Genomic DNA, 19,925 nt, shown 5'->3' with positions numbered 1-19,925 from the left:
TGAACCGTATGAATGTCCAGAATGCTGAATTTAAAGAATTAATCTATAAATTGAGATTTTATATATATGTGAAAAGAATAACACCATAAAATATTCTATTGATATGCAAACATTTTCAAAATGTGATGTAAAAGAATCAAGTTCCAAAATAGAATATACAATGTAATTATATATATATGCATACAGGTACAATATATGAAAATATGTGTAAATATATATACACACAGGAAAAATGTCTAAAAGGACAAAAAGTAAAGTGTTAAAAATAGCTAATCCTGCATCAGAAGACTGAGCAATTTTCTTTCTGTTTCCTTTTATCTACTCTAGCTTTTCTTCAGTGAGTCTGTAGTGATTATTTATTGTTCTGTCCATTCAGAGTATCACCTCCCTTCTTTAGGGGGACTGGTCCTCCTCTAACTTTATGTCATAGTTGGAGAAGTAGCCTTTAAATAGAACATCTATTGAACCACAGGACTGGACCAGGGATGGACACACGACACAGGTCAGGCCAGCCAGAGTCCTTGCTGGAGCTGGAGGAAGGGTACCCTCTTCTCTCTGAATATAAGGCTGTAAACTTGGAGAAGTCTGGAACCATGGGTCCAGCTCTTTTTTGGGGATGTCTGGCCTGAGGGTTATGGGTGAGAGAATAGAACCGTGTCAGTTCTGGGGGGAAACAGTGCAGCTGGCAGCAAGTACCAGGACCCCTGCCTGCAAAGTAAATGCTGGAGAGGTCAGGCAAGGATTGCCTCCTAAAGAAGCAGATATGCAATTGGGAGAAGAGAGATGGGAATAGGAATGGATCCCTCTGTCACTTGGAAGGATGTCAAGAACTTGACTGAGAGAGTGAAATACGTTTCCAAACAGGAGGAGGTGGGCGATGGGCATTAGGTGGGAGGACTGTAACGGTGGTCACTTCACATAAAGCCCATTTACCTGCTTTTGTCAGATAACAGCACAAGGGCAAACTTCCTTTGAGGGAGACTAAACGGTAACTGCATGTCACAAATACAGGAGAATCTACCACAAACAACAGAGCTTCCCCCAGCTGACCTGGGGAGCCTCTTCCTCTTCTAAGGGATTCCCAGCTCCAGAAGGACTGCCCTGGCTTCTCCTCCTCCCCTTAGCCCCAGAGACTCTCCCACAGGTGGTCACCTCTCTGTAAGATAATACCTAATATCTAGGAAAACACATTAAACTGCTTTCGCTTTCAAGGCACAATTATTTAAAGAATATTCATCAAGCATTTGTGATGCGGCAGACACTATGCTAATCTCTGTGGACACAGCTGTTCAATTCCTGTTATCAAATGAAGCTTTAGGATTGTGCTAGAACCTGAGAGGTGGGGGTGCTGGGAAGGCAGATGATGGGGTTCCCAGGGTGCTAAAAGACTTCTCTGAGCAGCAACATGTAAACTGAGACCTGGAAGAAGTTACCCAAGTGAAGAAAGGTGAAGACTACAGCATCGACCCCTGAGAAGAGGCTTTACTTAGCAGGACTCTGGCTGGTTAGCCCCCTCTGGGAGATGTCACTAACCTGGGTGCACCTTAAGCCAGCTTTAAGGCACTGACGTCTTTAAGCGCTGGTCAGAAAGTCTTGAGTTGTATCCCAGGTTTCTCAAAGGACAGAGACATGAGTCACATAGTGAAATGTTCTCTTGGGGGCACTGTGGACATTACCTGGAATCCTCACAACCGGTCATAGGTAAGACCCACAGCTCAGAGCTGAGAAGAGTGATATGAGAGGTGGAGAAAATTCTCCAGGGTCACCATGGGAGTCAGAGGTGAAACTGGCGGGGAGCCAGGACAGCTGCTGCCTGGGGTGTGACACCTGCATCGATCACAGGAAAAAATGGAGCCTAAGATGGTGATTGAGAAAATCAGACCCCCGGTACATCTCTGAAGAAGGTGCATCGTCTGCTCTGTCCTTGGGCAATCTGGGACCAGGAAAGGCCATGTGTCCTTAAAACTCGGCTCCTCAAGTCTTCCTGCCTCTCCATGGACTCAAGGAAAATGTGGGTGGGGATGTGTGCAAGGCCTTTAATGCCCGGAAGACACCCAGACTCACCCTGCTTCTGAAGGCTGAGTCCAAGTGAAGAACCAGCTCTGCAGCCAAGATTCAGTTAGCTGAGGAAGGGAGGGGAAAAAGGTTTAAAGTAATGCTCAAAATTCTCCAAGTCAGGCTTCAGCAATATGTGAACCGCGAACTTCCTGATGTTCAAGCTGGATTTAGAAAAGGCAGAGGAACCAGAGATCAAATTGCCAACATCTGCTGGATCATGGAAAAAGCAAGAGAGTTCCAGAAAAACATCTACTTCTGCTTTATTGACTATGGCAAAGTCTTTGACTGTGTGGACCATAACAAACTGTGGAAAACTCTTCAAGAGATGGGAATACCAGACCACCTGACCTGCCTCCTGAGAAATCTGTATGCAGGTCAGGAAGCAACCGTTAGAACTGGACATGGAACAACAGACTGGTTCCAAATTGGGAAAGGAGTACATCAAGGCTGGATATTGTCACCCTGCTTATTTAACTTATATGCAGAGTACACCATGAGAAACGCTGGGCTGGAAGAAGCACAAGCTGGAATCAAGATTGCCGGGAGAAATATCAATAACTTCAGATATGCAGATGACACCAACCTTATGGCAGAAAGTAAAAAAGAACTAAAGAGTCTCTTGATCAAAGTGAAAGAGGAGAGTTAAAAAGTTGGCTTAAATCTCAACATTCACAAAACTAAGATCATGGCATCTGGCCCCATCAGTTCATGGCAAATAGATGGGGAAACAGTGGAAACAGTGACAGACTATTTTTTTGGGCTGCAAGATCACTGCAGATGGTGACTGCATCCATGAAGTTAAAAGACATTTGCTCCTTGGAAGAAAAGTTATGACAAACCTAGACAGCATATTAAAAAGCAGAGACATTTTGCCAATAAAGGTCCATCTAGTCAAAACTATGGTTTTTCCAGTAGCCATGTATGGATGTGAGAGTTGGACTATAAAGAAAGCTGAGTGCCAAAGAATTGATGCTTTTGAACTGTGGTGTTGGAGAAGATTCTTGAGAGTCCCTTGGACTGCAAGGAGATCCAACCAATTCATCCTAAAGGAAATCAGTCCTGAATATTCATTAGAAGGACTGATGCTGAAGCTGAAACTCCAATACTTTCGCCATCTAATGCGAAGAACTGATTCATTTGAAAAGACCCTGATGCTGGGAAAGATAGAAGGTGGGAGAAGGGGACGACAGAAGATGAGATGGTTGGATGGCATCACTGACTCAATGGACACGAGTTTGAGTAAACTCCAGGAGTTGGTGATGGACAGGGAGGCCTGGTGTGCTGCGGTCCATGGGGTCGCAGCAAGTCAGACATGACAGAGCGACTGAACTGAATTGAGACTTGAAATTCTTTCTCATCTTTCAAACATTTAGGACATAATTTTGAGCTCCATTCAGGGCATGTGTGTGTGTTCAGTTGTGTTTGACTCTTCGCAATCCCATGGACTGTGTCTGCCCGGCTCCTCTGTCCATGGGATTCTCCAGGCAAAAATACGGGAGCGGATTGCTATTTCCTCCTCCAGGGGACCTTTCAGACCCAGGAATCGAATCTGCAGCTCTTGCATCTCCTGCATTGGCAGGCGAATTCTTTACCACTGCGCCCCCTGGGAAGCCCCCCATACTTGGCAATTGTACTCATTTTAACATAATTCCCACTTAACAGTTTCTATCACAATCATCCTTAACAACTTTTGTTTCTTTAACCTGAAAGTAATCACTCTGGGATAAAAATCATCTTGAGTTTAATCCCAGATCAGTGCAAGATATCTCTTGTTCCTTCAGCATCACTGGTTCTTACAGACTGAATAATACTTTTTAATTCAATTTTACTGTTAGTCATTCCAGGGGAAGGGTAATAGATCAAATTTACAGGCCGTTGAAAACTAATTCTTACACAGGCCCTTTGTAATGAATGTGAGTTTGTAAGCTAACATTTTAGTATGATGCTGAATGCTATGTATTAAAATAATGATTATTCATACATCTGTATTTTGTTTTCCCCTAATAATGACATCATTCCACTCTTTTTGACCCTTTTAAAAGTTCCCGGGGTTGATTGCACTATACATTTTGGCTCAAGAACTCACCATCTGGGAAACCAGATATGCAGCGAGGTCTCCCTAAAGGACAGACCACATGTACGAGCTCTTCTAGTACTTAAACACTAACATGTGTTTCACAGTTAATTTAAAATTGGTCAACAGTTTCTTCGGGTTAAATACAGACCCATTCATAATACATCAGTTGTTACTCTGGGTGAGCAGAGGCGGCATAATGCTAAAGACTTCATATCACCCCCTTTTGAAATTCCATTTAAGATCACTTCATACTTCAAAATTATTGGGGTTTTGCTGAATCAATGACTATATTTCCAAATTCAAAAACTTGACAATAAAATTTTGATATATTTTTAGAATCTCTAGAAATGTTTAGGTTATCCTCAGAGGAAATAAATGAAAAGCCATACTTTAAGGACCAGTATTTATTATTTGTTTTAAAATGCTGGTTCCCCACTACTTGTTTTTATAGTTAACTTCTTTGGTAAATAGAATGTAGATGTAGTGGAATATATGGAAGGTTTTATCAATGACATAGCAATATATTAAAATACTAAAAATTTAGTCATAGCCCTGAGTGATTACTTCACAGCCACTGTAATTTTTGAGACAGAACCAAAAGTGTTAACAACAAAGCAGAAACCGCTTCTCCCAAGTGCTTAAAATAGGAGGAAACCATCCCCCCATCCTAAATAATGCCCAAATCTGTCAGTGTAAGAAAATATATTTATTTTTTCCATGACAATACTATGATAAAATTGTTAAATACATGCATGTTTTAAAAACAGACGTAAGTAACATCTTTAGAGTTAACAGCCAAGCATACTAGTTTTATATTTAAGTGTCTTAGTAATAGGTTACTTATAATTCTATGTTCTTGCTATGACCATGTTTCCCAAAAGATACGGACACTACATTCTGAAATTATACAATGATATAAAATGTCCAAATTTTTCCTTTTAACAGCAACATAATTTCCAAATTTTCATTAAGGCAGAAAATACTTCAGTTGTTATCTCTGTACGTGGAGTTATTTTATTCCCTGTTAAACCTGAAATTCTGTGAACCAGACTGCAACACGCAAATATACTGCGATCTATACAGTTTGCTTCCCGCATGTGTGTATTTAACTGCTTCCGGACATGATTAAGCGCAATTTTTAGGTGCCGAACATCACAACTGATCATTCAGGATTAAAAAAAAAGTCTGTAGTGGTAACATTTCAAGAAATTAAACAGTTTTGGATTTGCAGTTTCTCCCTATCTTTCAGCTACATTGGCACACACCTGACCAAACAAAAATTAGTAAACAGTTAACTAGTATTTATAAAAAACTGAAAATATTTAACATATAACATCCCCTTTAAAAAAATACTCATTCTACAAACAACCTTATAAAAGACAAAAACTTATATCTGTTCACAGTATGTGTATTTTGTAAACAGTAATTCACTGTAATGCAATTTTGAAAGTAAAAAATGGTGACTGTCTAGCATTGCAAGGACCTCTGACTTGTAGCTGGCTGACAAAAGAGAAGGAAAGGGAACACACTTCTATGAGCAAAGCTGAGTGCTTTAAAACGACTCTACCTTTGGACATACTTTAGGGTGGCACCATCTCAAGCCTGGTGGCTCAGAAGTTATAGCGTCTGCCTGCAATGTGGGAGACCTTGGTTCGATCCCTGGGTCGGGAAGATCCCCTGGAGAAGGAGATGGCAACCCACTCCAGTATTCTTGCCTGGAGAATCCCATGGACGGAGGAGCCTGGGAGCCTGGTAGACTACCTGGTAGACTCCCTGGTAGCCCATGGGGTCGCAAAGAGTCGGACACGACTGTGCGACTTCACTTTCTATCTCAAACTGAGGATGTCTCTCTATCCAGGCCAAATTTTTTTCAAGCAATTTCTTAATTGAAATGTAAAAAAAAAGCCTTGTCCCTTTTGGAGGAAATAATTGGATAAATCCCAATCCCAGGAATATCTACCCTTCCACAACCATGAGTGGAAGAGAGTTTCTTTTTTGTGTGTTTTATTCATAACAGTCATTTTTCTGAAACATTATACTGGAGGGAATAATTGGAATTGAAGGATATATCATAAATAATAGGGAAAATTACTGAAAATCAAACTGTGGAGATTTGAAAAAAAATTTTATGAGAATTATTCAGTATTGTTTTCTATAATCAACTACAAAAATACTAATGCTAAGGTTAAACCTAACAGTTAACTTGTCCATGTTTCGTAAATAAAATTGCTTTACCACCTAGAAATCTTTTGATCTTTTATAATATACCACTAGAATGCTTAGGAAAAAATAGTAAGTTCAGAAACTGAAAGCTACCTATTTAAAATGGGATAATTCTAAAGGGAAGTACATTTTAAATGTATAAAGAAATTCAATACACTTAAGTGAAATTCAATCAGGTTTACAAATTATTTTGGGATTCTGTGCAGTGTAAGGTCTATATTGTTAGAAAATTTTTTGTTTTAAAGTTCTGATTGGCTACTGCAAAGGCAATTTTAGATGATATATGCATTAATAAATGTAATAAAAATTAATTCCTTATCACTTAAGCATTCATTTTTTCCCCAATGCATCTTTTAGGTTTTTGGGTATTCAGTTATAGCAACCAAAAAGTAATATTTATTACTTTTTGTATTTGGTTAATATTCAATCAGTTACAGTTTACTTATTTAAAAGCTTTTGAATTTATTGTTTCTGTATTTCTTCAACTAGGCACTTGCACATTAAAAAAACATTCAGAGGGTTTCTCTCTAAAAACACTACTTTTAATTTTCATAAAAATGTCCCACAGTTAGAATTTGTCTCACACGTGTAAGTTCTCTTGATAACATGATTTATAATCCAAAATATTAACATTCTTAATGTAGAGAGAAAGAAATGCTATTCATGATTAAAAATAATAGAATTCCATCATAATCCAGTATCATAAGGATTTGGATATATTCAAATCACATCCCATGAAACTTTACCATATACAACAAAGTCTGACATCTCAATTAACAGAATGTTGTTCTTTAATCTATTACCAGCATTAAAGATAGTTCATCTGTGTTAAAATCAGCATGAGTATGATCATGTAATAGTTAAAAGACAAAAAGTACTAACTGAAAAGGAATAAAAATCTCACCACCTAATTGAAGTAAGAGGTTTAAATATTAATAGCCTTGGCACATAATCCACGGAGGTACAAATAGACCAAATTCAAAACAAGTCGTTTCCAATGATATTCTAAGGTCATGTCTAAAAGCTACACTACCAGTAAGTTTAGCCACAGATCGTTTTCTTTTGTCAAAGATTTTCTTCTGGATATAAAAAAGAAAATGGCCATGGTATCACGAAACTTTGTTTTAGCAGGAAGTATCAGTTTAAAATAAAAGCTTTTAAGAGTTTATCAGGAGAATGAAAGTTCATTATAATCAGTAAAACTCACACATCAGTGTGTTGATTTGCTAGAACAAACTTAATTGGTTGGTACAAACATGTCCCACATTGTAAACCCATCATATAAAAGTTACTGTGAATATTTAAAATTAGATTAGAATAAGATATCTGTGTAAGACCCAAGTTTTCACTCAACCTGTGGAGTCACTTCTACAGTAGATCTGAGTCTGTGAGCCAGTGGTCTCAGATCTATACAAGCTAGATCTTGGCATGCACCATCCTGCAGGAGAATTCTATTGAATCAACACATTCTGGGATGGGACTCAGTCAATAAAAAACCTGACTGAATTTCCATTATGTGCCTAGTCTTAGTGATTAACTAATGATCCCACATTTGACTTTTGAGATGCCCAATTTTATACTTTCAAAATAAGGGGGGAAATCTATGTTATAAAAGATATACAAATTTTAACATGGTTCAGAACAGAAAACAGTAAAAACTACCTTAAACAGAAAAAAAAAAAAAGTTTTATCAGATTATGTGCCTCAGCAGTAGAAAAATTTGAGATAATATTTTCTGCATATTAACAGGTTAGGGAGCACTTTTATTTCAAACTCGTTAAAACTGATTCCAAATTCCTTTTGGAAGAAAACATTCACATGTCTCCTTCACTAAACTACATCTAATTATTCAAGTACAAAAAAGGACTGTGATGTTCTTTAAATATGGCCAGTATGAAGACAACTAAGAAATCACAGGACTAATTTCCAACAAGAATACAAGTTGCATGAAGGTTTAAGAATATGACTTTTCCCACAGTTTCTGAGAGTGCAATAGGACTAGATGTTCTCAATGCAATCCTTCAGATCCATGAGCCGTGAAAGCAATGCTGGTATGGAAAATGAGGCTGAAACTCCTGCCTGTAAATTTTTCTGGGAATCGTTGCCACTCTGTGTAAACTGCAGGGATGGAGCACCTCTATCACTGAAGCACATAAACACCCAACTATTCAGATATTTGGGCCACAATGTCAAACCCAGGCTCCTACAGGTTTAGCACACTGAAGACTTCAATTGTATACAGATGCTAGTCCATGCAATACGCAGTTAATAAGGTCCATCTAGTGTCAAAAGCCTGGCTAAGTCTTCCAAGAATATTTTTATGTTAAGTATTATTTCAGATGGCCACTCATAAGAGAAAGGTAGTCACAATGACCATCAGAATCTCCATTCCTCACAAGGGAAGTTTGGTTTGCTGGCTTGGAAGAGATGTGAAAATGTATCCTTTAATGGCACTAATCAAGACATACTGGGATATATTTCAGACATTTAGAATTTTCTAACCAATGACTGGGCTTTAACTGGAAACTTTGGCAGGAAAGGTGGGTTTCCCAATCATTCTTCCAATCAGGAAGGGCTGGAGGGAGGCCCTCCCTCAGAAGAGGAGCTAATCTGACTGCACAGAGCAAGGCCCTATTAGACCAGCTCTCACCCATATGCAGGGTCCTGGCACTGAGTATTTACCAGGGTCTGCAGTGACACAGACAACTGGATATGGGTCAGAGGGTGTCTTCTTCCCTTCTCCCTGTCCCCAGGTGCCCAGGGGCTGGGTGGTAATCACTTTCCACCTGCAGCTGAGGTCTGGCAGTCTTCAACAGGGGAAATATAGAGAAATCTGTTCTGACCTCAGACCTAAGCCACACTCTTCTAAGCCTGTCACAAGTAATAAGGAGCCTGCCCAGACTTAGAGAGACATTCTGCTGCTCATTAACCCAGCAATCCTGTGTGTAGATCCCCAGGGGCAGGGGAGAGGTGAGCTGCACTCTGAATCTTCATAGAGAACAAGCTATGAAGCCTTGGACGGAGTGAGAGGACTTGAGAGCCCCGGTGAAATGCACCATGAGCCGAACAAAGGAGTCGCTATGTAGGTAGATGGTAGGAGCTACGACACATATAATGGAAATCAAAACAATCTCTTCCGGCCTTTTTCCATTATCTCAGGTTAGTGGAGTGAAGATCAATAAACTTCTACCTTGGCCTAAAGGGACACTTTAGAGGACTAAACACTTATCCTAAAGAGATGAGGTATAGGACTGGTGAGTTCTGACGGGAAAAGAGGCATGAATTGGGGGAAAGAAGGGTGTGGTAAAAACAAGCTTCTGCAGGGAGAGAAGGCAGCCCCAGGGCTCAGTGTCTGGGGTGAAAGCTAAGGGAAGGAGCCCAACAGGAGAAATAACAGGACAGAGCAAACTGTTTAGAGGTGGCTCTGGTTTGATACAACTTTCATTGTTGAAAATATCTATGAGCTATTATGTGGTTTTACTGTATACTATGTGTATACATAATTAACTGTATTTCACTCCACATGTTCATCTACCAGGAAGCTCTGGGATTTAATTGAATCCTAGCAATTAAAATCAGGATTCATAAAACAGAGTACTACCTAAGTAGATTTTTGTCCCTTGTTGAACCTTTTTTCTACAACATGTTTTTTATAATGATACATCATGGGCTAGAAAAGAAAAAAAACCTGATCCATTATGTGCACATACACTACAGAATCTCGAATGATAAATAAAAAGGGGCTTATCGTGACTTCTTCAGATCTTCCAAATTTTCAAGTACTCTGGCCTTAACTCTCAAAAGATAAAATACACAGACAACCTGAGGGCAGGGAAAATATAAGATACAGTTTTTAGCTCTTCAATCTGCTTCTCCAAGAACAACACTCATTTCAGACATCATGTGTGAAGATCAGGGGTGGACAGAGAATGCTGTGAGGACCCCCCTCTGGACATCTCCCAGAGCACCTTTAATACAGGTACGCCCATGGATTCAAATCCGCTGTAGTAACATTCTCTATGAAAGAGCCCTTGAGCAACTGTCCCTGTTAGGAAGCATTATCTTTTTTAGTTTTATATTGAAAAGTTTGAGGACTGAAACAACTAGCTTGGACTGATGAAGAGGAAGAAACTGCTAAGATGTGCGATGAGAAAGAACACCTGTTAGCAGGTGTCAGAGATGCTCACGCTGCCCGGGCAACCAGGGCTCAAAGCGTGGTCTTCTCAGGAGGAACTGAGGCCAATCCCACCTATACAGACAGCTGATGCTGCCAGATATTGCTTAGTAGTCGTCTCAAATAGTAAGTCACTGGAATCCTGTGTTTATGAATAATATTGAATTTGCTCATATATTTATAAAACTGACACTGTCATAAAAAAACACAATTAAAAAAAAAAACTTAAAATCTACAGTCTTAGAAATTTACTTTTAAATATTAGGGCAACCTAATAAGGGAAGCTAGCACAAACACTAAAAAATAATGGAACAACATAAAACGCCTACCAAAGCAAGGAGACATGATTCTGATTTGGGCTGGTCAGTTTCACGCTCGTTTTCCAAGTTTGTACCCCTGAGAAAACTGTTTGATAACCATTATACAGTAGGCACAGAAATCAGCATACTTTATCAAACAAAACACTAAATAGCTGCTGCTACATTAAAAATTATATTAATTTTCTTAAATGCTGTGGATAAAGAATAATGTCAAAAGTTTCCAAATCTGTGCTTGGTTTTCATCTGGAATGGAGCAAATGTCAGGCAAGTAACGTCACCTGTTACTTTGACATTTTACCCCCCTGCCTGCAAATCTGCGTGCAATTCCATAAATTATAAGTGTGAGAAAACCCGATGAACAACAGAACAGAATATAGCTGCTGCAGGGTTTGTTTTGCACGAATGGGCCTGGCACTGCTTGTTCTTGAAAAGCTTCTTGAAGGCAGAGTAATGTGAGAATTCTTTGGCTCGAATCCCAAATAGCTCCAAATTGTGAGTTGTGTGGATCCAATTTCTGAGTTACTGTACTTTGGCTTTGAGACTGCATGAAAAGCACATTAACACTTCTTAGTGTAACTTGTGAGAGTGAAGTCCACCCCACTAGCAACACTTCACAGGATCCCTCCAAGGTGCCTTGTGTTGATGTGGCAGCTCTAGCAATGGGGGCTTATTGAGATGGTGGACTGAAGTGACGGGGGACACTTAATCATTCGGTTTGTTCTGAAAAAAGTTTGTAAAGGACCATCCGCCTCCACTTGATTTAGGAGAATCTTCATCTTTAGGCGGAATCAAAAACTGTCGGGAGTTAATGGAGCACGGACTTCCAAAAGACACAATCTCACTGTTGCTGTCTGTGGACCGAGGTGAGTCTGGAGATACCAAGTTCCAAGTGTTTACATTTGCCTGAGGTCTGTAACCTGCAGTTTTATCTAAGTCATCATCTGCATCCAGATCGTCTACAGTGGAAGTAACGGGGAGGTGCATCTGCGGCTTATAGCCTGCTCCCCCTACAGGGTCACTGTCCAGCTCCCCCTCTGGTTTCGCCTGAGGCTGGTACATGGACTGGACGTCAATGTAGATGACTTGTGAGGCCCCGCCGCCTTCCGCTCCCGGGTTCGCTAGCTCTTCCTCGATGACGGGTGGGCAATAGGATACAACCACATGGTTCTCCGGTTCTGCGTCAGAGCGATCTTCTGGACGCTCAGCCACCGGAGACATTATCTCTGTATCTTCTATTTTGAGAGCCACTGACCGAGTTTCCAGAACCTCGACATTATTTGGGGTACAAGGATTCATTTCCAATGTTTTAAGAGCACTGTTTCCCTAGAAATAAATTTTAAAACAGGGATTAGGGATACCATGAAAAGCTGCTGCGATGCTCCACCTACAAAAAGAAGCATTATTTTATATATTTTTCGCAGATGCTTATAAAATTGCATCTCTACTATTCTTTAGCTCATACTAGAGCAAAGCTACTTTTTTCTACATATCAGTATTCTCCTTGCTCTTAATAGCAGTGAAAAGAAAAAAGAGCATGCACCAACAATTTAAAATTAATAATTTTACAAGTTCAGCAGATGCTCAAGCACTGCTATTTTCTTAGTACATTTTACTGTGCATGACACTGGCATGTTAAAAACTTTTCACAAAAGACTAAAAAAAGGAAGTCAGTACTTCAAAGGTAAATGTAAGAAAATAAAGGATTACCTCACAGACACTCTTTTGAAACTGTAAAGCTTTACAATTTTCTGGATTTGGAATATCAGGATAGAAGGTTTCTTTAATCCTTTAAATAAAGATGATTAAATACATTTAATACCTATAGGATTATCAGTTAGACAACGAGTTAGTAAGTTACCAGGTTTATTTTGACGTTTCATATGAATATGCTAATGAACACCTGAGATAAAAAGGGAAAATCATTTTCAGTGTGATCGGTCGCTAGAGCTTTCATACAATGCATTCAGAGGTTCCTATCTGAAAACTACAAACAGTGCTTCTATTTCTAGAACTATAATATCTTACGTATCTTATGAAAACGGAAAGAAAAGAGTTAAGATGCTGACTGTGCTATCCAGTCAAAAGATACAGGCATTACTCATATAACCAAAATGTTCATGCTGCAGACTGGATTCAGTACCATTAACTACTTGGGAACATATTTGCATTTTCAGTTCTCTACTACTCAAAACAGACTTTTCCTGCACTATCAGAAAAAGGAAGGCTATCAATCTTAAGCAAAAACTAAACACAAAAACGAGATTTGCTTAGTGCCCTATCATAGTTACAGCTGTTAATTTTTTTTATCGTTTGAAATTCCTATAGGAAAAAAAAAAAAAAAACGTTGTCAATGTATGTCCAAAATGCTCTTCCACTCTATCTCCTTATTTTATATTTTTTCTGAATGGAAATTGCCTTAAAAATGTGGTTTTTGGCAATGAGAATGTGGTTACCAAACAGGGTATTCTATCGTTTTAAACTGTTACTATACTGATTTATAAGCCAGGATTGCTAGAACATATTCTCTTCTTTACCATGAATGAGGGCATTTTGAAGGCCAGTAAGGACCAAATGAAGACAGCCATTTGCCTGAAGCCCAGCCCAGGACAGCTCCTGCTGGCTGAGCATGAGGCGCGATTTCCTCAGCCCGCTCACCTCAGCTCACGCCACTCACGTGGTCACTGCACCCAAACACACGCTGCTTTCTCCAGAAGATCAAGCTCTTTCCAATTTGCAGGCCCTCAGAGAAGCCTTTCCCTCTGCCTGGCACATGCTCTCCTCTTCCCCTGTTCCAGGGACCTCCACGGGGGAACCTGACTGCCCACAGAGACATGTCTCCCCACTGTTCTCTCTCGCGCCTGCGCTCTTTCCAGCACCCACTCACACGTCTCCGCATGTATTTATTAAATGATTATGGGTTCGAGTCCATCCTCCCCACTATTCTACATGTCTAAGGATCATACTTACTTAGTCTACCACTGCACCTCCCTTCACATGGGAGGGCCATTCACATTTGTTAAATAAATGACCAGACTCTCTAAATAGATCACCAGGACAAGTGAGAGCTCAATCATTAAACTACATTCAACCCTGCATATAGCTACTGACGTATGTATGCCTTTAAATATTTTTTTAGTACAATGGCTACTACTTTAATTAGTAAATATGCTTTTGTGCATGCTCAGTCATGTCTTACTTTCTGTGACCTCATGGACTGCAGCCTGCCAGACCTCCCTGTCCATAGTAGGGAAAATTTACACTTTTCCTTTGTTAAGTTTTAAAACCTGTAAATAATATGCCATGTTCTTGTCTAATATTATCTCCAAAATTAATTCTGACCAGTATAAATATTTATTACCTAGTTTCCACCAAAAAGGTGGACTTGTTATTTTGTTCAGTCGCAAGCTGTGTCAGACTCTCAACACATGAACTAATCAATCATGCCCTTAAGAACAAAACAGCGAGAGTAAATCATTACCATTCTCGTTTCCGATAGCAAAGGATACTTGTTACCACTCCAATGATGACAGCCACTGCCACTGGGATGAGGATGGCAATAATCAAACCCTCAGCTGAAGAGAGAACATTGCAGATGTTAAAGTCATCATTTTAATATATGACCTCAATAAATTCATATCATAAGACATTTAAGTCAGTAGATTATTTGAAGAAAAAACCCTAACTGCTCCAGAGAAACTGAAAAATTATTAAAACATAACCTTAAAAAGTACTGTAATGATTTTTATACTAACACATAACTTCTTTAGGGCAGGGTTTCCCTACTTTGGCACTCCTAACATTTTAGGGCAGATATTTCTTTGACATGTGCTGGTGGGGAAGAGGCTGTTCCATGTACTGGAAGAAGATTAACAGCATCCTTCAGCCTCTAACCACCAGACACCAGTAGCACAATCAAAACGGCACCATACAATGCCAAGTGTCCCCAGGAGGCAAAATCACCCCCAGGTGAGCGCTATCTCCACATGGCCCTCCTTTATTTAAAGGCATGTATGACCTTCAAGCCAGGGCTAGAGAACAAGCCTGTGACCAATGAAAGTTCTTTGCTGTTGACCAACTAATCAAGTCCATCTCCTCTACTTTCCATCTCAAATTTATAAGTGTTATGCTTTACACTCTTTTAAGGCTGTTTCTTACATTCTTCCCTGGATATGTTAAAAATCTCAGAATATTTCGGGCAAAAAATTTTAAACCACTTGACCATAAGTTCAACATGAATTTAGAACTCTGAACTTCAGATATCCTCAAGCCCTTAATTTCTCAAGTATGCATTAGACAGTAGGTTCAGATAACTGGTAAGAATAAATATGAAGTCATTCAGGCCTTTCAACACTGCCCTCCACCTACTTTAAAAGTATAACAAAATGTGAAATTTAAAGAAGGGGGGTTTTCTATATAAACAAAAATCACTAGAAACCCAATGCATTTGAGTATGGAAAGCAACTCAATCACAACATTTAACTCACAGTTTTCCTTTGTCACCACAAACATGCTCCTCTCTGGGCCCATTCCTCCACCTGTGTAGGCTCGCAAGACCAGGTGGTAACTTGTTTTACCTTGAAGATCAGCAATCCTCAGTGTCTTCTGGGATATGTCAGTAATATTCTTAACCTTTGTGTCAAAACGACCTGTTTTTCAAGTGAAGAAGATTATTACTGATCTCTATACTATTTTTAAACACCTGGTTACTCAAACCTGTCACATATCATTTTTAAGTGAGTCTGAATGCTAGTCGCCTCCAGGGCCAAGGCCTGTAGTGCCAGTCAGCACCATGTTCACTTCCGCCTCTACCAATTAGTAGCTGGGTTATCTGGATCTATTATTTGAACCACTCTGAACCTGAGTTTCTCTAACTGTGAAATCCCATATCATGACTCAGCTCTCAGAGCTGTTTCGAAGCTCTCAGAAATTTCCATGCACATTCTCTAGAATAATGCCTGGCATACGGCAGGCAATCAATAAAAGCCTCTTTTCTTTCTGTTACTAAGAGCATGAAAACCCACTGCAACCCAAACCCATGGGGGCAGGGATGCTGTCACTTGAGCTGACCATCCGTCTGTGAGTCAAGTGAGAAACTCAAGGGAGTACGAGCACGAATCAATGGAGATCACTCCAAATTACTCAGGAAACCAAGGTCTCAAGTAAGACACCAGTGAGGACGCCTTGGAACTGTTTTAAAAGGAAATGAGAAGAATTGTTTAAACTATTGTTTTTTAAAATTTTAACCAAAATAGTGCAGTTCAATAGCTTAAAAACTAAATTACACTATATGGCTAATAAAAAGCAGCAGTTGCCTGCCTGCATCTCCCTCCCCCCAACCAATCACTTCAAAATCAAGTTATCAGTTTCTGTGAGTATTCACTTCCATTTTTGAAATAAACTTAGATTGGTGGTGGTTTAGTCACTACGTCATGTCTGACTCTTGCAATCCCATGGACTACAGCCCATGAAACTCTTCTATGGGATTTCCCAGGCAAGAACACTGGAGTGGGTTGCCATTTCCTTCTCAGGGAATCTTTCTGACCCAGGGATTGAACCTGGGTCTACTGTACTGCAAGGCAGTCTCCTGCATTGCAGGCATCTTCTTTACTGACTGAGCCACCAGGGAAACCTAAACTGGTAGTGCTTGACTTTTAAATTTTAGATGTTAGCTCTAACACACAAGCACTACCCCTTCTCCCCTCAACCCCACATTACTGGCAGAAAAACAAAAAAATTTGGTAAATTCAGTGTTTATATTATCATGATTATAAACATGAAGTATTGCTAAGACAAACTGCTAGATATGATGTTTCCTTTCTTATTTTTCTGTTGTTTTAACTGCCTTTCTTCCTTATTTGTTTGATGTACCAGTTACTAATTCTTCCCACATCCTTCAATGAATATTCAACACAATTTTCCATGTGATCCAACACAACTAAGTCCCAGTGCTGTGGCTTCCCCAGCCCCTGTCTGGTTTTCGTCAGGTTGCTTCCCAGGGCGTCTTCTATGGACTGAAAGCCTTCCAGGGGCCCTTGTCCTGGGACTCCCTGCCCCACTTATTTCCTTGTGTTGAGAGCTACTACTCTTCTAGTAGCTTTTGGAGAAGGGATAGCTGGGGGAAGTAATATGTGCAGCCTCACCTGTCTAAAAATGTCTTCTATTCTCACAGAAGTAGTACAGATACTACCGTATCTGTAGATAAATTGGCTTGACTACAGTATTATTTTAGGTTGAAAACAATTTTTTACTCAGTATTTTAGCTGTAATATCTTCTAGTATCCGGTATGTTGTTGAGAACTGCCATTCTTATTCCTGATCCGGGCACCATAACTGCTTTTCTTTTGTTTCTAGGACTTTTTCTTTATGTATTAGGTGCTCTGAAAATTCACCATGACATATTCAGCATAGATCTATTTCTCCATTTTACTGGTGTATTTAATGGCACCTTTTACTGCATACACTGAGGTCTTTTGATTTTGGGAAATTTTCTCGGGCTATTTCTTTGGAAATTTCCTTCCCTCCATTCCACTCTTCTAACAGAACTCTTATAAAGGAGGACAGGGCAGGTCTTTGACTCAAGCTGCAACTTTCTTTTACCTCCAAGGCTCTTTTGCCTCTGTCTCATTTTCAGAAGAATTTCCCCATTTTCCCTTTAATATTTCTACTTCTATTTAATTCCTTAAAAATTTCCTCGATCACAGTTTTAATTCTGAGGAATTCATAACTGTCTTGTTTGTTCCTTTTTATAACATCATGTCTTTTCAACAGTACCTCAATTATCCAAGAATAGTTTTGTTTTTTTTACTTCTGTTTCCCACATAACATTTGTTTCCTCTGATTTCTCCTGGTGTCTGTCTTGCAGGTTAGAAGCTTTCTCAATCATCTGGTTAACCCTGGATACTCCTCATGTTTCAGAGTGAGCTACTAAATGGCTCACTGGAAGCCTGGTGAGCACAGGTGGGGTTTATTGGTGGGTGGGCTTCATGTCTGTTACTGATAGGAAATGACCAGCTGGGTTCCTGGCTTTTCATTGGGGTAACCCCCTGAATCTCAGCATGTTTTATGTTTTTTCTCAGGAACCATTTAATCCTCTCACCTCTTGTCTGGGAAACATGCCTAGCTGAAGATATATTAACCTTGTGGAAAGGAGGAAGAAGGAAAGTCACACTGTCTGTTGTGGTCTCCCCTGCCTGGAGGCTCTCTGGTTCGGAATAAATCTGTTCTCATTCAGGGGAGAGGGCACTCATGTGAGCTACATGACACTCTGTAGGACTTGGGGGTTCTAACTGATGCTTACACACCTTCAGTCAACTCCCGATGTTCAGCCCAGACTCATCCTTACCATTGGCCTCCACTGCTGGCCCTTCAGGATAAACCAAACTACTTCTAACTGATGCCCGCCCGACTGTCCACCTAGACTATCCCACCATCTACTCCTCTAGTTCACTCAGCCCACTTCCATGTTCTAAAGTTTCAATATCCTCTTTTTTGCCTCTCTGGTTCTGTCTTTATTGGCTTTATGGTTTTTTCTTTTTTTTCCCTTCTGTTTTACTCTAATTTTAGGGACCAATCCACTCTAGGAGTCTACATGCTATAATTTTAACTGATTCAAGTGCAAAATTTCTGAGAACCTTTGGTTCAAGTGCAAAATTTCTGAGCTCCTGAGGGAAATTACACCAGACTCTGGTGTAATGTCTGGGCTTCCCTGGTGGCTCAGATGGTAAAGAATCATCTGCAACGCAGGAGACGTGGGTTCAATCCCTGGGTTGGGAAGATCCCCTGGAGAAGGGAATGGAAACCCACTCCAGTACTCTTGCCTGGAGAATCCCTTGGACAGGGGAGTCTGGTGGGCTACAGTCCATGGGGTCGCAAAGAGTTGGACATGACTGAGCACTTTTTTTTTCTGGATATTTGCAGCATCTGATAGTTAGGGTTTGCCTCAACTCTGAAAGTTTAGGAAATGCAGAACTCTGTGATTTGGGGAGGCACATGTTTATGCTGCTGTTCTCCAGAGGTGACTAAACTAATGCCCAGGTGGGCAGCATGTCCCTGTGGCATTGCTTGTTCTCTACTTGTCAGACAGTCATTAAATAGTTACAACAGTTTCTTTCCAAGAAAAGGTCATTAAGGAAAACAAAAGCTCTCAAATTGAAGAGATGATACATGCTTGTGTTATTCAGTCATAAATAAGAAGCATCTGACTTTGAACAGAAATGTCATTGAGGATTTAAAGCCAAAAGTCTGCATAAACATTTCTGTATTTGTAAATTTCAGGATTCTCAAAGGTCTCCTCCGTGCATACACTTACTAATTGTCACGACTGACTCTTAAGTTTTTAAGATATAAGGGACACACACATGCTCTATCAAGCCAATTAAGTTTCCCAGCTCATTAAGGCCTTGCCTAACTGTGGGGATAGCTCTTTGTCAAATAAAAGGAGGCTCTGAAGCCATTCTTCAGGTTCCTGAGTTTTCGTCTCCATCAGCATAAATGCAGGAAGACTTTTTTTTTCTTAAGGTAACCTTCATAAGATGCTTTGTTATGAATCATGCAAGATTAGTAAGAGATGTTCTCAGTCCTGTGGGGATCATAATCAAAGGCCTCAGAATAAATGATTTAAATGATTTCTTAAAGACCACATGCCATTTATCACATACTAAAATCTTGAAAAATCTCATATTCATCAAATGACTTCATTTTCACTTCCTTATTGTTCAGAGTTTTGGGAGACCAGTTGAAACTATTCAGTAGCATTTTGTTTTACCTTTTCTTTCTTCTTTCTCTCCATTTTTTGTAATTAATATAGAACTTCTAAGAAACAGTATATACTTATTCTAGTAATTTACTCACCTGGTTCCAAACCCATTATCTTAGATGTGTCTCTCTCTCCTTTTTCAAAGTAAAATAAATATCCTCTTAAAAATCCTCTAAGCTCTTCCACAGGAATTTCTTCCCATTTCACTAATATAGAATCTGCAGATGTATCCTCAACAGTAAAATTTGGAGCAACAGCTGGAGCTGTAAAAGAAAAGAAGCCCACACTTAAAGGAGAGTTTACTAATACAGAGCAAGA

General features: G+C 39.7%; 1 protein-coding gene across 3 annotated transcripts in view; it reads right to left on the bottom strand.

Moving 5' to 3' along the window:
- Positions 1-4,822: 4,822 nt before the first annotated feature.
- LIFR (LIF receptor alpha) overlaps positions 4,823-19,925 on the bottom strand; it is a 79,610-nt gene continuing 64,507 nt past the window's right edge. For all 3 annotated transcript variants that reach the window (XM_027520369.1, XM_027520370.1, XM_027520368.1), the window contains 5 exons: positions 19,703-19,870; positions 15,337-15,498; positions 14,331-14,424; positions 12,560-12,638; positions 4,823-12,175 (listed from right to left, as the gene is read on the bottom strand). In XM_027520369.1, the coding sequence (XP_027376170.1) occupies positions 11,555-12,175; positions 12,560-12,638; positions 14,331-14,424; positions 15,337-15,498; positions 19,703-19,870 (1,124 nt within the window). In that variant the 3' untranslated portion in view covers positions 4,823-11,554. The remainder of the gene's footprint in view (positions 12,176-12,559; positions 12,639-14,330; positions 14,425-15,336; positions 15,499-19,702; positions 19,871-19,925) is intronic.

Source organism: Bos indicus x Bos taurus, chromosome 20 (assembly GCF_003369695.1).
Source record: "Bos indicus x Bos taurus breed Angus x Brahman F1 hybrid chromosome 20, Bos_hybrid_MaternalHap_v2.0, whole genome shotgun sequence".
Classification (NCBI taxonomy): Eukaryota; Metazoa; Chordata; class Mammalia; order Artiodactyla; family Bovidae; genus Bos; species Bos indicus x Bos taurus.
Note: the sequence above shows the minus strand (reverse complement) of the source record. Positions and strands in the feature narration are given on the sequence as shown.